At 50.1% G+C, this 12,742-nt stretch overlaps 1 protein-coding gene across 4 annotated transcripts in view; it reads left to right on the forward strand.

Moving 5' to 3' along the window:
- Window positions 1-12,248, forward strand: part of PRELP (proline and arginine rich end leucine rich repeat protein) — a 33,462-nt gene extending 21,214 nt beyond the window's left edge. For all 4 annotated transcript variants that reach the window (XM_019649787.1, XM_019649784.1, XM_019649786.1 and 1 more), the window contains 2 exons: window positions 6,692-7,659; window positions 9,634-12,248. In XM_019649787.1, coding sequence (XP_019505332.1) covers window positions 6,708-7,659; window positions 9,634-9,809 — 1,128 coding nt within the window. In that variant the 5' untranslated portion in view covers window positions 6,692-6,707 and the 3' untranslated portion in view covers window positions 9,810-12,248. The remainder of the gene's footprint in view (window positions 1-6,691; window positions 7,660-9,633) is intronic.
- The last annotated feature ends 494 nt before the right edge of the window (window positions 12,249-12,742 follow it).

Below are 12,742 nucleotides of genomic sequence, written 5' to 3' on the forward strand. Positions count from 1 at the left end.
ACACACACACACACACACACACACACACACACACACACACACAAACGCACACTGCATCTTATCTCTCATCCTCTCACAGGCCTCTCCAGCTGTAACAGCAAAGAGAAAGCACATCTTCCCACTGAGATGGCAGAGCCAAAGAAAGTCATGTGTGCTGGGTCTAGGCGGAGGAGGGGGGAGATGAACAAGAGCAGGAATTGGAAGGATTTCTTCGTTCTTTAGAACTTAATCGGGTAGGAGGGAGAAAAAAACTGGCTTTCCAACTTGCACAGTATCTTCCCAGTAGCTCTGAATTTCTCTGTCTCACTGGTCCAAACCACCGGCTTTTGGAAAGAAAGAGAAGAAAGAACTCAGCTTCCAAGCTTTGGAGGTCCTAAACCCCGGCTCTAGGGGCAGTTCATTTATTTTTCTGTAGGTAGCCAGTAAAGGTTTCTCTTTAAAGTCATTTTGAAATTATCCCAGTTTGGCAAGGGGTCCTTGTGGCAGAGAAAAAAAGACAGTAGTTCCTTAATCTATCAAGGAGGTGAAAACTGGAAAGGGTTATTGAATGGGGCTTGTTTCTAATTAGGGTGACCCCTCTCCATAGAGAGTGCTGTCCCAAGGCAGGCAAGGGTGGGCTAGATCAGGGCTCCCAGATACAGCTGATCTTCACAATCAGCTGGGAGCAGAAGAGAGGAAAGTGGGTGCTTACTAAAAATATAGATGTCTGGACCCCTCGCTCCAGACCTACTGGATTGAGACCCAGGAATCTGTCATTGTTTTAATACTTGAGGGGATCCTGACGGTCAGCCAGGACTTGAAAACCTGAATCAGGGGCCCGAGGGAGACCTGTGCTGGGATTGAAGAGCAGTGTGAGCTGGGCAGAGGGGCTATGGGGTTTCCTGGACAAGGATTGTCTTATGGAGGAGCTCCAGAGTGTCCCAAATAGAGCACCCTCTTTTGGGGAATGGGAGTGGGCTCTGAGGGAAGAGAAAAGATCTCCTGTGAGCTCTCCCCTTTTATCTTTCTTGCAAACACCAGCAACCATATCATGAGGGAACATCCTAGAAAGAACATTCCCCCAAGATAGCCCCCAAAAGCGTGTTTTCTCTCACCTGCGGATGCCTGCCCTGAGTCCCCTGAGGCACTGAGATGGACCTCTCCCCATCCCTTCCAGATCCCCTCTCCTCCTGCCTAACAGCTGGCTGTTCTGATGGCTTCACACAGAAGGTAGGCTGGACAATAAGCTCTGCCCAATGGGCAGCCCCATTTACTGGGCATGTGAGGGAAGTGTTTCAAGTCTGGAAGGGGCGACAATGTCAGGTATGAGAGGCTGGGAGGGGAAGTCTGGGTCACATGGGACTCCACAGCCACTCTGTGTCTTCCGTCACCAGCATCTTCTCCTTGCCTGCTGCAGGAAGGCACGTGTATGTGTGTGGGTGTGTGTGGGGGGTAGTGAATTGAAGGACAGAGTGAGCTGTCCCAGATGGCTAGAGGCTTCTATGATCTCTCGCTAGTTGGTTTTGAGATCCCAGCGTGGTCTCGTAGGTCCCAAAGGGGAGGAAGTTACTGTGTTTAAAAGAGCTGGGAGAAATCCATGAGCCAATATCCACCTGCAAGAATCCCTGTCTTGGGTGGAGGGCTGGGCTATCCTCTGGCCAAGCCGGAGGGAAAGAGACCCCATTACTTTGAAATAATGTCACCAATAGCTTATCATTGACTGAGCCCTCACTTTACATACATTTACTCATTTAACCCTCAATTCAACATGGTAAGAAGGTGTTAGTGTGTCCATTTTACAGGTGAGGGAGCTGACGCTTAGTGGAGATAAGACATTTGCCTAAGAGCTCCCAGTGAAGTAGCTGAAGAGTTGCAGGGTTAGGACCCAGATCTATAAGCACCTGAAGCATCAGACAGTGTCTTCTAGGCTTTCTCCACGGGATGGAGATGCCAGGGGGTGGGGGCAGGAAGAAGCAGACAGAGGGGCGAGGACTAGAGCCATCTCACCCCTGTTCCTTCCCCAGCCGCCTAGAATGGAAAACTCGCTCTTCTGCACTAGTGGCCTGAGGCCAAAGAAACTTCATTCTGTTTACACTTTGCCGTGGTAGACGCTGGGGAGACAGATGGTCTCTCCATCTTAGTGTCGTATTTATTTTTAGCACTTTTGATCTGCAGCGCATTTTAAAGTTACTTATTACACTGGCTTCTGACAACAACTGGGTGAGGAATACAGGAATAAAGAAGATTTTATTATCCCCTTTTTACAGATAAGGAAGCTAAGGCTGAAAGCAGGGTCGTGTCGCCAGGTAGTGGTGGACAGGCTGAGAACCCATTTCCCCTGCCTAGTTTGCACCATGAAGCCCTTCCCCCACTGCCCCAGTCAGGCCCACCCATATGCTGACTCCACCCCCTGAAAGGGGCAGCTGCATCAGTGGTGTGTTGGATTCATCATGCCCCTATACCAGCTCTCTTCTTACCGCTGGACCACAAAAGCCTTACTTAAAGGCCTTGAAAGGGTCTCAGGCAGCCCAGGTGGGCCTGCCTTGCTCCTCTGCTAACAAATGGGCAGAGACCACCTGATTCTCCTAGCTTCCAACTCCCTCTGAGATTCTGGGAGAGATAAAGGGAGCAGGATGGCTTTCAGACGTCTAAGTTTAGAACATAAAGAGGGGAACAGAGAGAGGGGGTCATGCCAATGTCCATGGGTGTGGCTATGGGACAGGGGGCAGCTCCATTCTCCACTGCAGGGTTCCTGGCCAAGTTAAGCCATGGATGTTTCGAGGTGACCAACTAGACAGGAAATCTGACAAAAAAAGAAGAATGCCAGTAAGTAGCGTGGTGGAGGTGTGGAGTAATCCTTTAACCCGAAGAGACACACCCAAACTCACTCTCAGCCAAACCCAATTCCAGACTCCATACAAAACCAATTACCCTTAAACTTGTTCCTCGTGACTTGAAAAATCCACGTGGGCTTCCATCCAGCCCTGCCATGAACCTGAACATTGCACCAGCCCTGGGTGTTCGAACGTTAAATAAGTGAATTCATGAGCTAGATAGGGAGGAGGGCTAGCTCACTTTAAAATCAGAGTCTCTCTAGAGAATCTGCTCTTTCATAAATAAATCAATGAATACACTAATCCCCTGCCATTTGTAGAGTTTAAGCACTACGACATACCGTCATGCACATGGTCTCATTTGATCCTTACATAGACAAGGAGCCTGGGGTGGGGAGGCAGAGCCGGGATTCAAGCCCAGATCTCCAGTACTTGGAACTGAAATTCAAATTCGAAACTGTCTTAGGAAATGTTCTTAATGGGAGAGAGTGAATTTTGGGTTGGGCAAAGCAATTGCGGTTCCTCCACGGAGCAGCAGTGTTTTGAGAGCCAATGCTAGCGAACTGGGCTGCATGAGGTCCGGGATTGTCCGTGGTCAACAAGGGTTTAGTGACTGAGCAGTGAGCACACAGCCCAGCAGAAAGTTGGGAGATGTGCTCACAAACGCATAAGGAATTTAAAAATCACGCGTACTTATGACCCACCCTAAGGGAGCTTATGATTGGACAGAAGGTTTTGGAAGGCAGGCGCATAAAAAAGTGTGACTTTGGGCTTTGGGTAGAGGAAGAAGCTATGACTCCCCTTGGAGTTCGTGGACCTCCAGTCTTTCACTCAGATTCTGGTTTCAGGGACTCAGGATGTCACAGTGCATTACCAAAGCTATGCTGTTAGGACTTCCCTCCGGACAGTTAAGCTCCAGCAGGAAGAGGCGTTGCCAGATGAGAAAAGCCTTAGAAACGAAAGCTGTTTCCTCAAGAAAGAAGCATGGGCAGACACAAACACACAGAATGGTTTAGCCACAGGCTAAGAGAAAGGCAGTGAACCGATCAACTTTCTCCATGGAAAAGGCCCAAGGAGCTCTTCCTCCTGAACCGCCCATCCACTCTGGGAGGAGCTTGGCCGGCCTCCAGAGGCTTGGAATGTGAAAGAATCAGAAGGACCAATGGGCAGATGAGAGAAGTTCCCAAAGGGTCTGGGAGGGCGATGGGAATGAGGAAGGCTTATGTTCACTGTGAATAGAAGGCGCAGAAGGCTGGCGTGCCAAGTGGAGCTGTGGCTGAACTATGATCCTGTCATCCCTGACCACAGGGACCAGGGCTGCCCAGGCCCGGAGCTACTGAAAATGCCCCTAGCGAAGACCAGCCACCTGAGTCACTGTACCTCACAGAGTGGGCTTCTGCTAGAAGCTTTAGACAAGCTTTACCTGCTTAACTTGGAGTCAAGTAACTGGCAGATGCTTTTAGCGACGAAGCCATGCCGGTGCTGGGAGCCTCCGTGGGGCAGGGCTTCTCACAGCATGAGAGATGGCTTGCTAATTTTTAGGCTTCTGGGTAATAAAAAAAATAAAGAAATGCCAAAACAAAACAAAACAATTCAGGGTCACAAAAATTGGGGCATTTAAAAATGTTTGGTTTTAGCATACTAATGTTTTAACTACCCCCTTAAAAGTTATACAAAATGGTGGTGTGATTTTCAAGAAAATTACAGGGACTTATAAAATATGAATTCGTAGTTCACCAATTACAAGTGGTGTGGGGCCTGGCCACAAGACTCCAAGTATGGGTTTACAATGAATGCCTCTCTTTCCCGTCTTGTTAACGTACCCCCAAGACTGTTACAGCCTCAACCAAAGCTAAAGCCAAGAATCTAACTGCAGGGTCCTTTGTGATAGGAAGCCCAGGGAAACTGACCCTCCTGACCCCCTTGGAAAGGCAAGCCTGGGAACAGACTACCTTAGAGGGAGGTGGAGAAGCAATAGAGGCTGCAGGCAGCGCCTTCCCGCTTTCTCATCTGTCTGTCTGTCTGCCCTCCTTCCCTCCTTCCTTCCCATACTCAGTTCACACACACACAGAGCACATGTGAACATGAGTTTGCTTATGTGTATGGTACAGGAGAAGAGTGTGTGTGTGTGTGTGTGTGTGTGTGTGTGTGTGTGTGTGTGTGTGTGTGTAAGGTGTGGGAGACACCCTCTGCCCCTCTAGGGTTGAGCTCTGTCCTCTCTCCTGTTTCTTATCACATTCAGTTCCTCCTGAGCATCTGGTCCAGGATAAGCAGCTGGTGAGGGGCTTCGGTCATCTTCCTTTGAGCAAAGCCAGCAAGAAGCCAGCACTGGGTTACTCACGCAAAGGGGAGTCTAAGCTGATGTGAACTCAGAGGAAAGAGAGTGGGAAGCCTGGGACAGAGGCAGTGATCACAGGGTCCAGATGCAGTGGGGATGCCCACTCTATCTCAGAGAACCCCAAGAAGTCTGCATCTCCAGCATGTCCCTGACCCTAGGAGGGGGCAGGGTGGACCACCATAGTTGTGAAGAAGCAGCAAGGGGGGACCAGTAGAAGCAATGTGGGAATGGGGACCCTGCCTGGAGACCTGAAGGAGTGTCATAGGATGATGGCCCTGGGGAGGAGATGGTACATGGAACCCCCTCCCTGGGTCCTTCCCTGCCAAGCCAGGGAGAAAGCCTGTGGGAGCTGTCACTTTGTGCCTGCTGCCCTGAGTCTATTGCTATTTCCCCAGCTTAATTTGACTCTAACCACATGACCCTATCTGAGGGGTTATCAGGGACAATGGGAAGGGTGACCCAAAACATCCTGCAGCAACCCCTTCCGCTATGTCACTGAGGTTAGCAGGAAATTCTTGATACCTCAACACCATCAACTCCAGTGGATGTGGGAGCAGCAATACCGGGTCACAAGAAATGCAAGTGGTTTCCTGGCGGCTTTCAAGCCCTTCCCTGTTTACTTTCCCAGAAACCTCCACATCTGGGGAGAATTCTTGGTGTGTGTCTCCTGCTTGCAAAGACCAGCAATCTCTGAGCTGAGCGCAGGGGGCGAAGGGTGAGCAGAGAGGACACAAGAGTGTCTACAGCACTTTCCTTCCTTTTCAAAATCTCTACGAGCCCTTCTGGAAGTCAGGAGATCTGGGCTTTCGTCCTGGCTCTCCTGTTAAATAACTTCTTGGCTTTGGCAAGTCGCTTCTTTCCTCCAGTCCTCAATTCTTACTATAAACAGCAGAGTCTGGACTTGATTGGTAGATTTCAAACCATTTTTATCAATGCACCTTGTTGTTGTTTTTTTCTCCTAATGAATGCTTTGGTCAAACCTCAATATACACAACAGGTTAAAAGAAAAAGCAGAGCTGCTCAGGTTGGCACAGGAGTGAGTTGGGGGTGCCCCAGGGCCATCCCCTTGGTCTCTCTTCCTCAGGGGGCTCCACAGAAATGGGGGAACAGTTTGAAAACACTGAGCTGTGGAATCTCTAGGGACCAGAGATTCCAGATGTAACAGCCCAGAACTCTATGGCTCATGTATCCTAACATCCCTCTTATTAGGACAGGGATGATTTTCTCATGCTGCAAATGGGATGGTCTAGAGAGGTTAATGGTCTTCTCCAGGAAGCCCCGAGACTCCTGATTCACGGCCCACTGTGCTTTCTACTAGGATGGCTCCTGCTCTCCAGAGCAGGCAGAACACATTGAGTGGCTAGGCCTCTGGGCAGGGGATCAAGATCCTTAAGCCCTTGTTACTTTCTCACTGGCTGGATACAGGCAAACAAGGAAATGCTTCCACAGGCCCCTCCCACCGCTCCCCTGGAACGGGTCCTGGCCAGCTTTAGTTGCAAAGACATGGCCTCTAATGACCTCCCGTGTCTCCTCCCCGTAGGTACATCGCCTGGATCATGAGGTCATCCCTCTGCTGGCTCCTCCCATTTCTCCTCATGTTGGCCTCAGTGGCCCAAGGCCAGCCAACAAGACGACCAAGAATCAGGCCCAGGCCCAAGCCCAGACCCGGCTTTCCTCAGCCCCATGAGCCATCGGAGCCTACAGACCTGCCTCCTCCCCTCCCACCGGGTCCTCCATCTATCTTTCCTGACTGTCCCCGGGAATGCTATTGCCCCCATGACTTCCCGTCTGCCCTCTACTGTGATAGTCGCAACCTTAGAAAGGTCCCTGTCATCCCACCCCGCATCCATTACCTCTATCTCCAGAACAACTTCATAACTGAGCTCCCGGTGGAGTCCTTCAAGAATGCCTCAGACCTCAGGTGGATCAACCTGGACAACAACCGAATTCACAAGGTAGACCAGAAGGTGCTGGAGAAGCTACCCAGTCTGGCATTCCTCTACATGGAGAAGAACCAGCTGCAAGAGGTTCCCTCGGCCCTGCCCCGGAACCTGGAGCAGCTGAGACTGAGCCAGAACAGTATCTCTAGGATCCCGCCTGGCGTCTTCAGCAAGCTGGAGAACCTACTGCTCCTGGACCTCCAGCACAACAAGCTGACTGACGTCGTCTTTAAGCCAGACACCTTCCAGGGTCTCAAGAAACTCATGCAACTCAACCTGGCCCACAACACCCTAAAAAAGATGCCACGCAAGGTCCCCACAGCCATTCACCAGCTCTACCTGGACAGCAACAAGATCGATACAATCCCTGATGGGTACTTCAAGGCCTTCCCCAACCTTGCCTTCATTCGCCTTAACTATAACAAGCTGTCCGACAGGGGGCTCCCCAAGAACTCCTTTAACATCTCCAACCTGCTTGTGCTCCACCTGTCACACAACAAGATCAGCAATGTACCTGCCATCAACAACAAGCTGGAGCACCTATACCTCAACAACAACATCATCGAGAGTGAGTGGGACAGGCAGGGCTGGGGCACAGGGAGGGAGGCTGGGGACTCACCACCTCAGCCCTTTCTCAGGGGGCCTCAGGGCAGGATGGTGCAAAAAGCGCCCTATGTGGCACTGGACCTCAAATCTTGGCCTTACCACTTGCTATCTGTATGACCTTGAACAGGTATTTGACCTTTCTGGGAAGTTCCCTCATCTGTAAAGTGAGAATGGTCATAATACCTCTGTCACAGAGTTGACATGAAGATTTAGTCATTTAACATGGATATAGTGCCCAGAATACCATGCTTCAAGGGTACTGGCTTCTCTTCCTGCGTCCTTTCTCATCAGCCCCAGCTTCTCTGCCCTCCAGATCTGTAGCTAGGGTACATATAGAATACAGCCCCATTCTGCATTCAGGAAATGCCCATTCTGAAATGTGCTGAGCCCGTCTGTTGCAGAAGCTGGCAGCTGTGAGAGGCTCAGTTTCGAGCCTAGATTTCCAAGCCCAAGGATGAGAGGAAGATTGTTGAGTTTTTACAACCTTGAAACAAATGGTGGGGAGAACAGGCTTGTTTACTCGTCTGGGATAATTACACGAAATGGGAGAGGGTTTTTTTAAATCTGACAAGAAACAAACTCAGAGAAAGGGAAAACTCTCTAATTTTACCCTGCAAGGAATAAACTGAGGGAACATATTATCCCCAGGAAGCAGTATAGGCTGAAAATATAGACAGAAAGAATACCTAATACATGGCTGATGGGCCTGTACCAGTTGTGGAAGAACAGGCAGCTGGGGGACAGCCAGCCTCCTGTGGGTGACATCAGAAAAATCACACCCATTCTCATATGTCACAGGTCTGGGAACTGAGCCTCAGAGTGGTCAGGTGACAGTCTAAAGTCACAAAGGCCATAAGGCGAATTCCCTCTATGTCAGGGCTCTGTCTGCTACTCCAAAGGCGAAGCGAGAAATAGAACATCAACGACCTCGCAGATGATTAATGAAGCAAGGCTTAAGGAGAATAAAAATTCATTTAGAAGATGACACATCTGATGTCATCTGACAAAAGGTGAAGGAGAAAATGGAATCTCATCTTCATTTGAAAGCCTACCACAATTTGTCCACAACTTACCCTTCTGGCTTACTTTCTCTAAAACCAGTAATCATTTCAGAATCAATAGGCTGAGAATGTCCCAAGGGCCCTGTGCCCTCCCCAGACTGCCTTCCCTCTTCCTGTCATCCCTGCTTCAGTTAATGTGACTATCTTCTGTCCATCTGCGTGCCTCACACCCAGGTCACAGGAAATTCTCACATCCACCTGCTGGCTTCAGATCTTGCCTCACCCCACTATTTCTCCACATTGTGGCTAGATTCATCTTTCTATAGTATACACCTCATCATAGGCCCCCCTCCAGATTTTACACCCCGGGATGCTACTATGGTTCATATATCTTACCATCCTGCTCAATGCCATTCCTCAGACTGAAGATCAAGTCCCAATCCTTAGTGAAATCTTTGAAAGCCAACCATAATTTTTTACCACAACTTAGCTTTCCAGCTCACTCTCCCTAGTCCATCACGTTGTGCTGTTTACTACTCCCAGATTTTGCCATGACCTTTTTGACCGCCACAACTTCATTCAGATAGGTCTGTCTATCAGAACCCCATCCCCCAGGTATCCCACTGCTATAACGCTACCTAACTTTGAAGGTCCAACTCAAAGCTTACTTCCTCCGTTACTCTTCAGAGTGAAATTCAAATAACAATTGTAGACCAATTCCAGCTTAGTTTTACAAATGAGTAAACTGGGCCTAGAGGTTAGGGTCAACTCATCCATGGTCACAAATTCCCCAAGTTAGCCAGTTCCAGAAAGGAAAACTCTAGAGTCCTTACTATCAGTTGTCTGCCCTCTCCTTCCTTACCTGTGCCTGCAGCCCCATCTGTCTTGACCCTGCCCTCCTCTCCTGCTCACCTCTCCACCTTCTTTCTCCATAGAGATCAACGGAACTCAGATTTGCCCCAACAACCTCATCGCCTTCCACGACTTCTCCTCGGATCTGGAGCACGTGCCCCGTCTCCGTTACCTGCGGCTGGATGGGAACTACCTGAAGCCACCCATCCCACTGGACCTCATGATGTGTTTCCGTCTTCTGCAGTCTGTGGTCATCTAGGCCTTGCTCTTCCCTGGGTCTCCTCTGATGGCACTTGAATGCTGGTGGCCCAGGCGCCTGTGCTCACCATTCATTTTCTCTGTCTCCCTGTCTTGCTCCCAAATTTGCCTTTCTTATCCCACCTTCCTGAGGCGGGACAAGGCACACACTCTGCTGCACCTGTGGCTTCTAGAGCTCTCGAGATGTCCCAGGCCTCATTTGGGTCCACCCAGCTCAAAGACACCCACTGCACACCCAAACTTCTGGCCCCAGAAGCACCGATGCCTGTCTGAATACTTCACAGTCCCTTCTCTCTCCTTCTCCCCCTGTCACTCCTGGGTAAGTCTAGGCCTGAACTGACATCTGGATCGCAGCCCTGGTGAAGCAAGAAAATGGTCAGGGGTGGTCCAGAGGTGAGGCTGGGGAAGTTCTGTAGGAGACTTCTCCTTCATGGGCAGCGTTGGCTCCAAAAAGCCAAGAAACCCAGGCCTCCTTGGCCAAGGATCCATCTTCCAAAACTGCTGTTCTACCACCCATTTGCTGGGACCAGACATCACATTGGCTCTCTGCCAGCCTGTGTTCTCCAGAAAGGAAGTGCAAGGGCATGGCCAAGCGAGGGCAGAGGGTCACAGTTCCCGCAAGGGCCTGCACAGGGAGGAGCTGGGGCCCTCCTGCTCCAGGGTGAACTCGGCACATGCCCTCCAACAGGGCCTCTCTGTTATAAGAGGAAGAGCGGGAAGGAACATTCCAAGAGACGGATGGCTCAGGAACTAGGAATCAGTCAGTGGGAGAGGAGTGGGAGTCAGAGCCTCAGGATGGGCGTGTGTGGGTGCAGATGGATCCTGTAGCCCCATTGGCTACTCTGGACAAGAGGCCGGGTGACTGAGGAACACGGTGTCCACAGTGGAGGGTGCAGAACCACCAGCCCCACCCCACCATCTGTTCTCTATCAGTGTGGATGGCTCAATCCTTTCCACCCCTAGAGCGGTCCCTGAGAAACCAGCAAGAAAGGGCGGGACATCTGGAAATCTCCCAGAAGCCTCTTCCATATGTGCAACTTGGCCTGCCCTCTAAGATAGACACATTAGTGACACCTGGTGGCTGGTGCCCGTCACAGCGGGCTCCCATCTTCATCCTCACCTCCCTCTGGGCTAATTTTCCAAGGTCACGGATTTCCCACTTGAAGAGCCAAGGGTTATGTGCGTGGTCTCTCTCTCCTCTAGGGTCTATAGGACACAGAGGTGCAGAGGCCCTGAGGCAGGGGGCTTATTCCCATCACGGGTGAGCACGGGTGAGAACCTTCGGGAACCCCGGTGAGGGTGCGGTTTGTTCCAGTTTGCTGACTGACCTTGTTATCCCTTCTGTTCTCAGGTCCCACATCTGTTAACCCCTCTGAGGCCCCTCCGGCACTTACGTTCCACTCTGCAGCTCCTCCCTTTAGACCTTGCTCTAATGCAGGACAAGCTCTAAATATTATCCCCTTCCCTGGCAGTAATTTATTCCTGTATGGACCGTCCCTCCCCCACAGTTCCCACCCTCCCTACCTGGCCCAGGTGCAGCTTGGCAGGCTTCCAAAGGAGCCTGGGCCCCAGGGGCTGACTACCCTTTTCCTGAACAGCCTCTAGGGGGGTGCTGTCCCTCTACAGCCCCCAGAGTGTCTCTATGTTGATGGGGGTGGGGGATGTTCTAAAAATGAGCAGGACACAGTGCCCACCCTCAAGATAGGTTGAGAAAAGTTCCAGAGATTTTTAAGAAATTGTATTAAGCTACTCCGTTAACTTCAAAAAGTTCCCACTGTACTCTTTCTCATCCTTCTCTGTTGCCAATTTACAGAAAATGGGGCTCATTTTATCCTAACCTCCTTCCACATGCTCCCATAAACTGCCTCATTCTTCCCGGCTGCAGCTGTTTTTTTCCAAGGCTCCTGCTTAAAGTCAACAAAGTATTGTGGTTGTAAGCAACCTGGTGCTCTGGCCTGGATAAGCCCCCTCCTGCATCTTTATTCACACCTTTGGACCTCAGCCCCTCGTATGAGGATCCTGTGGTTGCCAGGGAGGAGGGGTCATTCCCCTGCTCCTGCAACCCCAAACTAGTTTATTTCAGCAGCAACACAATCACCATCATCCCATCACCCCATCTAAATGTCTGCTCCCTCCATCGCTCCCTGCAGCTATAGACCAGAGAGGATTCAAATTAAACTGGCTTTAAAGCATCCTCACCCCCCCCCTACACACACACACACAATGTGCTGATTTCTCTTGGGTTTTAGGAAGCCCCCTCCTCCATGCACAAGTTCACCTCTCAGTGCTATTGGCATCTACATATACAGGTGTGTAAGTAGGTGTGTCTGTGTACTCTGTTCATATAACTATTCTTCTGGAAAACCATGTTACCTTTGTGAAACAGCTTTCACATTTCAACACGCTTCGCAGCAGAGAAAATAAAGTAATATGAAAAACATCCTGCTTGACCTTGACAATGTAAACAGTTCAAGCAAGAATAAGACCTTAAAGTTATCTTGCCGCCCTTCTCCACCTGCTTTCTTTCTCTCACTTGCTCTGAGAATATGGGTGGAGATAGGGTCCCAATCTTAAGAAACTCTAAGAAAACAATTCCAAAGCCTTTTCATGGTAAATTTCCCCCAAATTCACAGTTCTCATGAAAAATTATTCCTAAAGTCAGGCCAGAAATCTGATAGCGACATTTGAAGCCCAAAGCCCCAGGTCTTTCAGCTCACACATAGCAAATTGTTGAGGGTCTCCAAATGCTCAGTACTGAGCCAGATATGGAAAGACACAAAACAGACACCATTCCTGACCAAGTGAAGCTTACAGACTAGTGAAGAGATGCAGTGTAAGAAACACAAAGCAGTGGCAGAGCTGTATCAAAGATGAGAACAAAGGGCCATCTCACCTGGGAGGGTCTACAGGCTGTGCAGATGTTCACAGAAGGGT

This window comes from Hipposideros armiger, unplaced genomic scaffold (assembly GCF_001890085.2).
Source record: "Hipposideros armiger isolate ML-2016 unplaced genomic scaffold, ASM189008v1 scaffold_134, whole genome shotgun sequence".
NCBI classification, from domain to species: domain Eukaryota; kingdom Metazoa; phylum Chordata; class Mammalia; order Chiroptera; family Hipposideridae; genus Hipposideros; species Hipposideros armiger.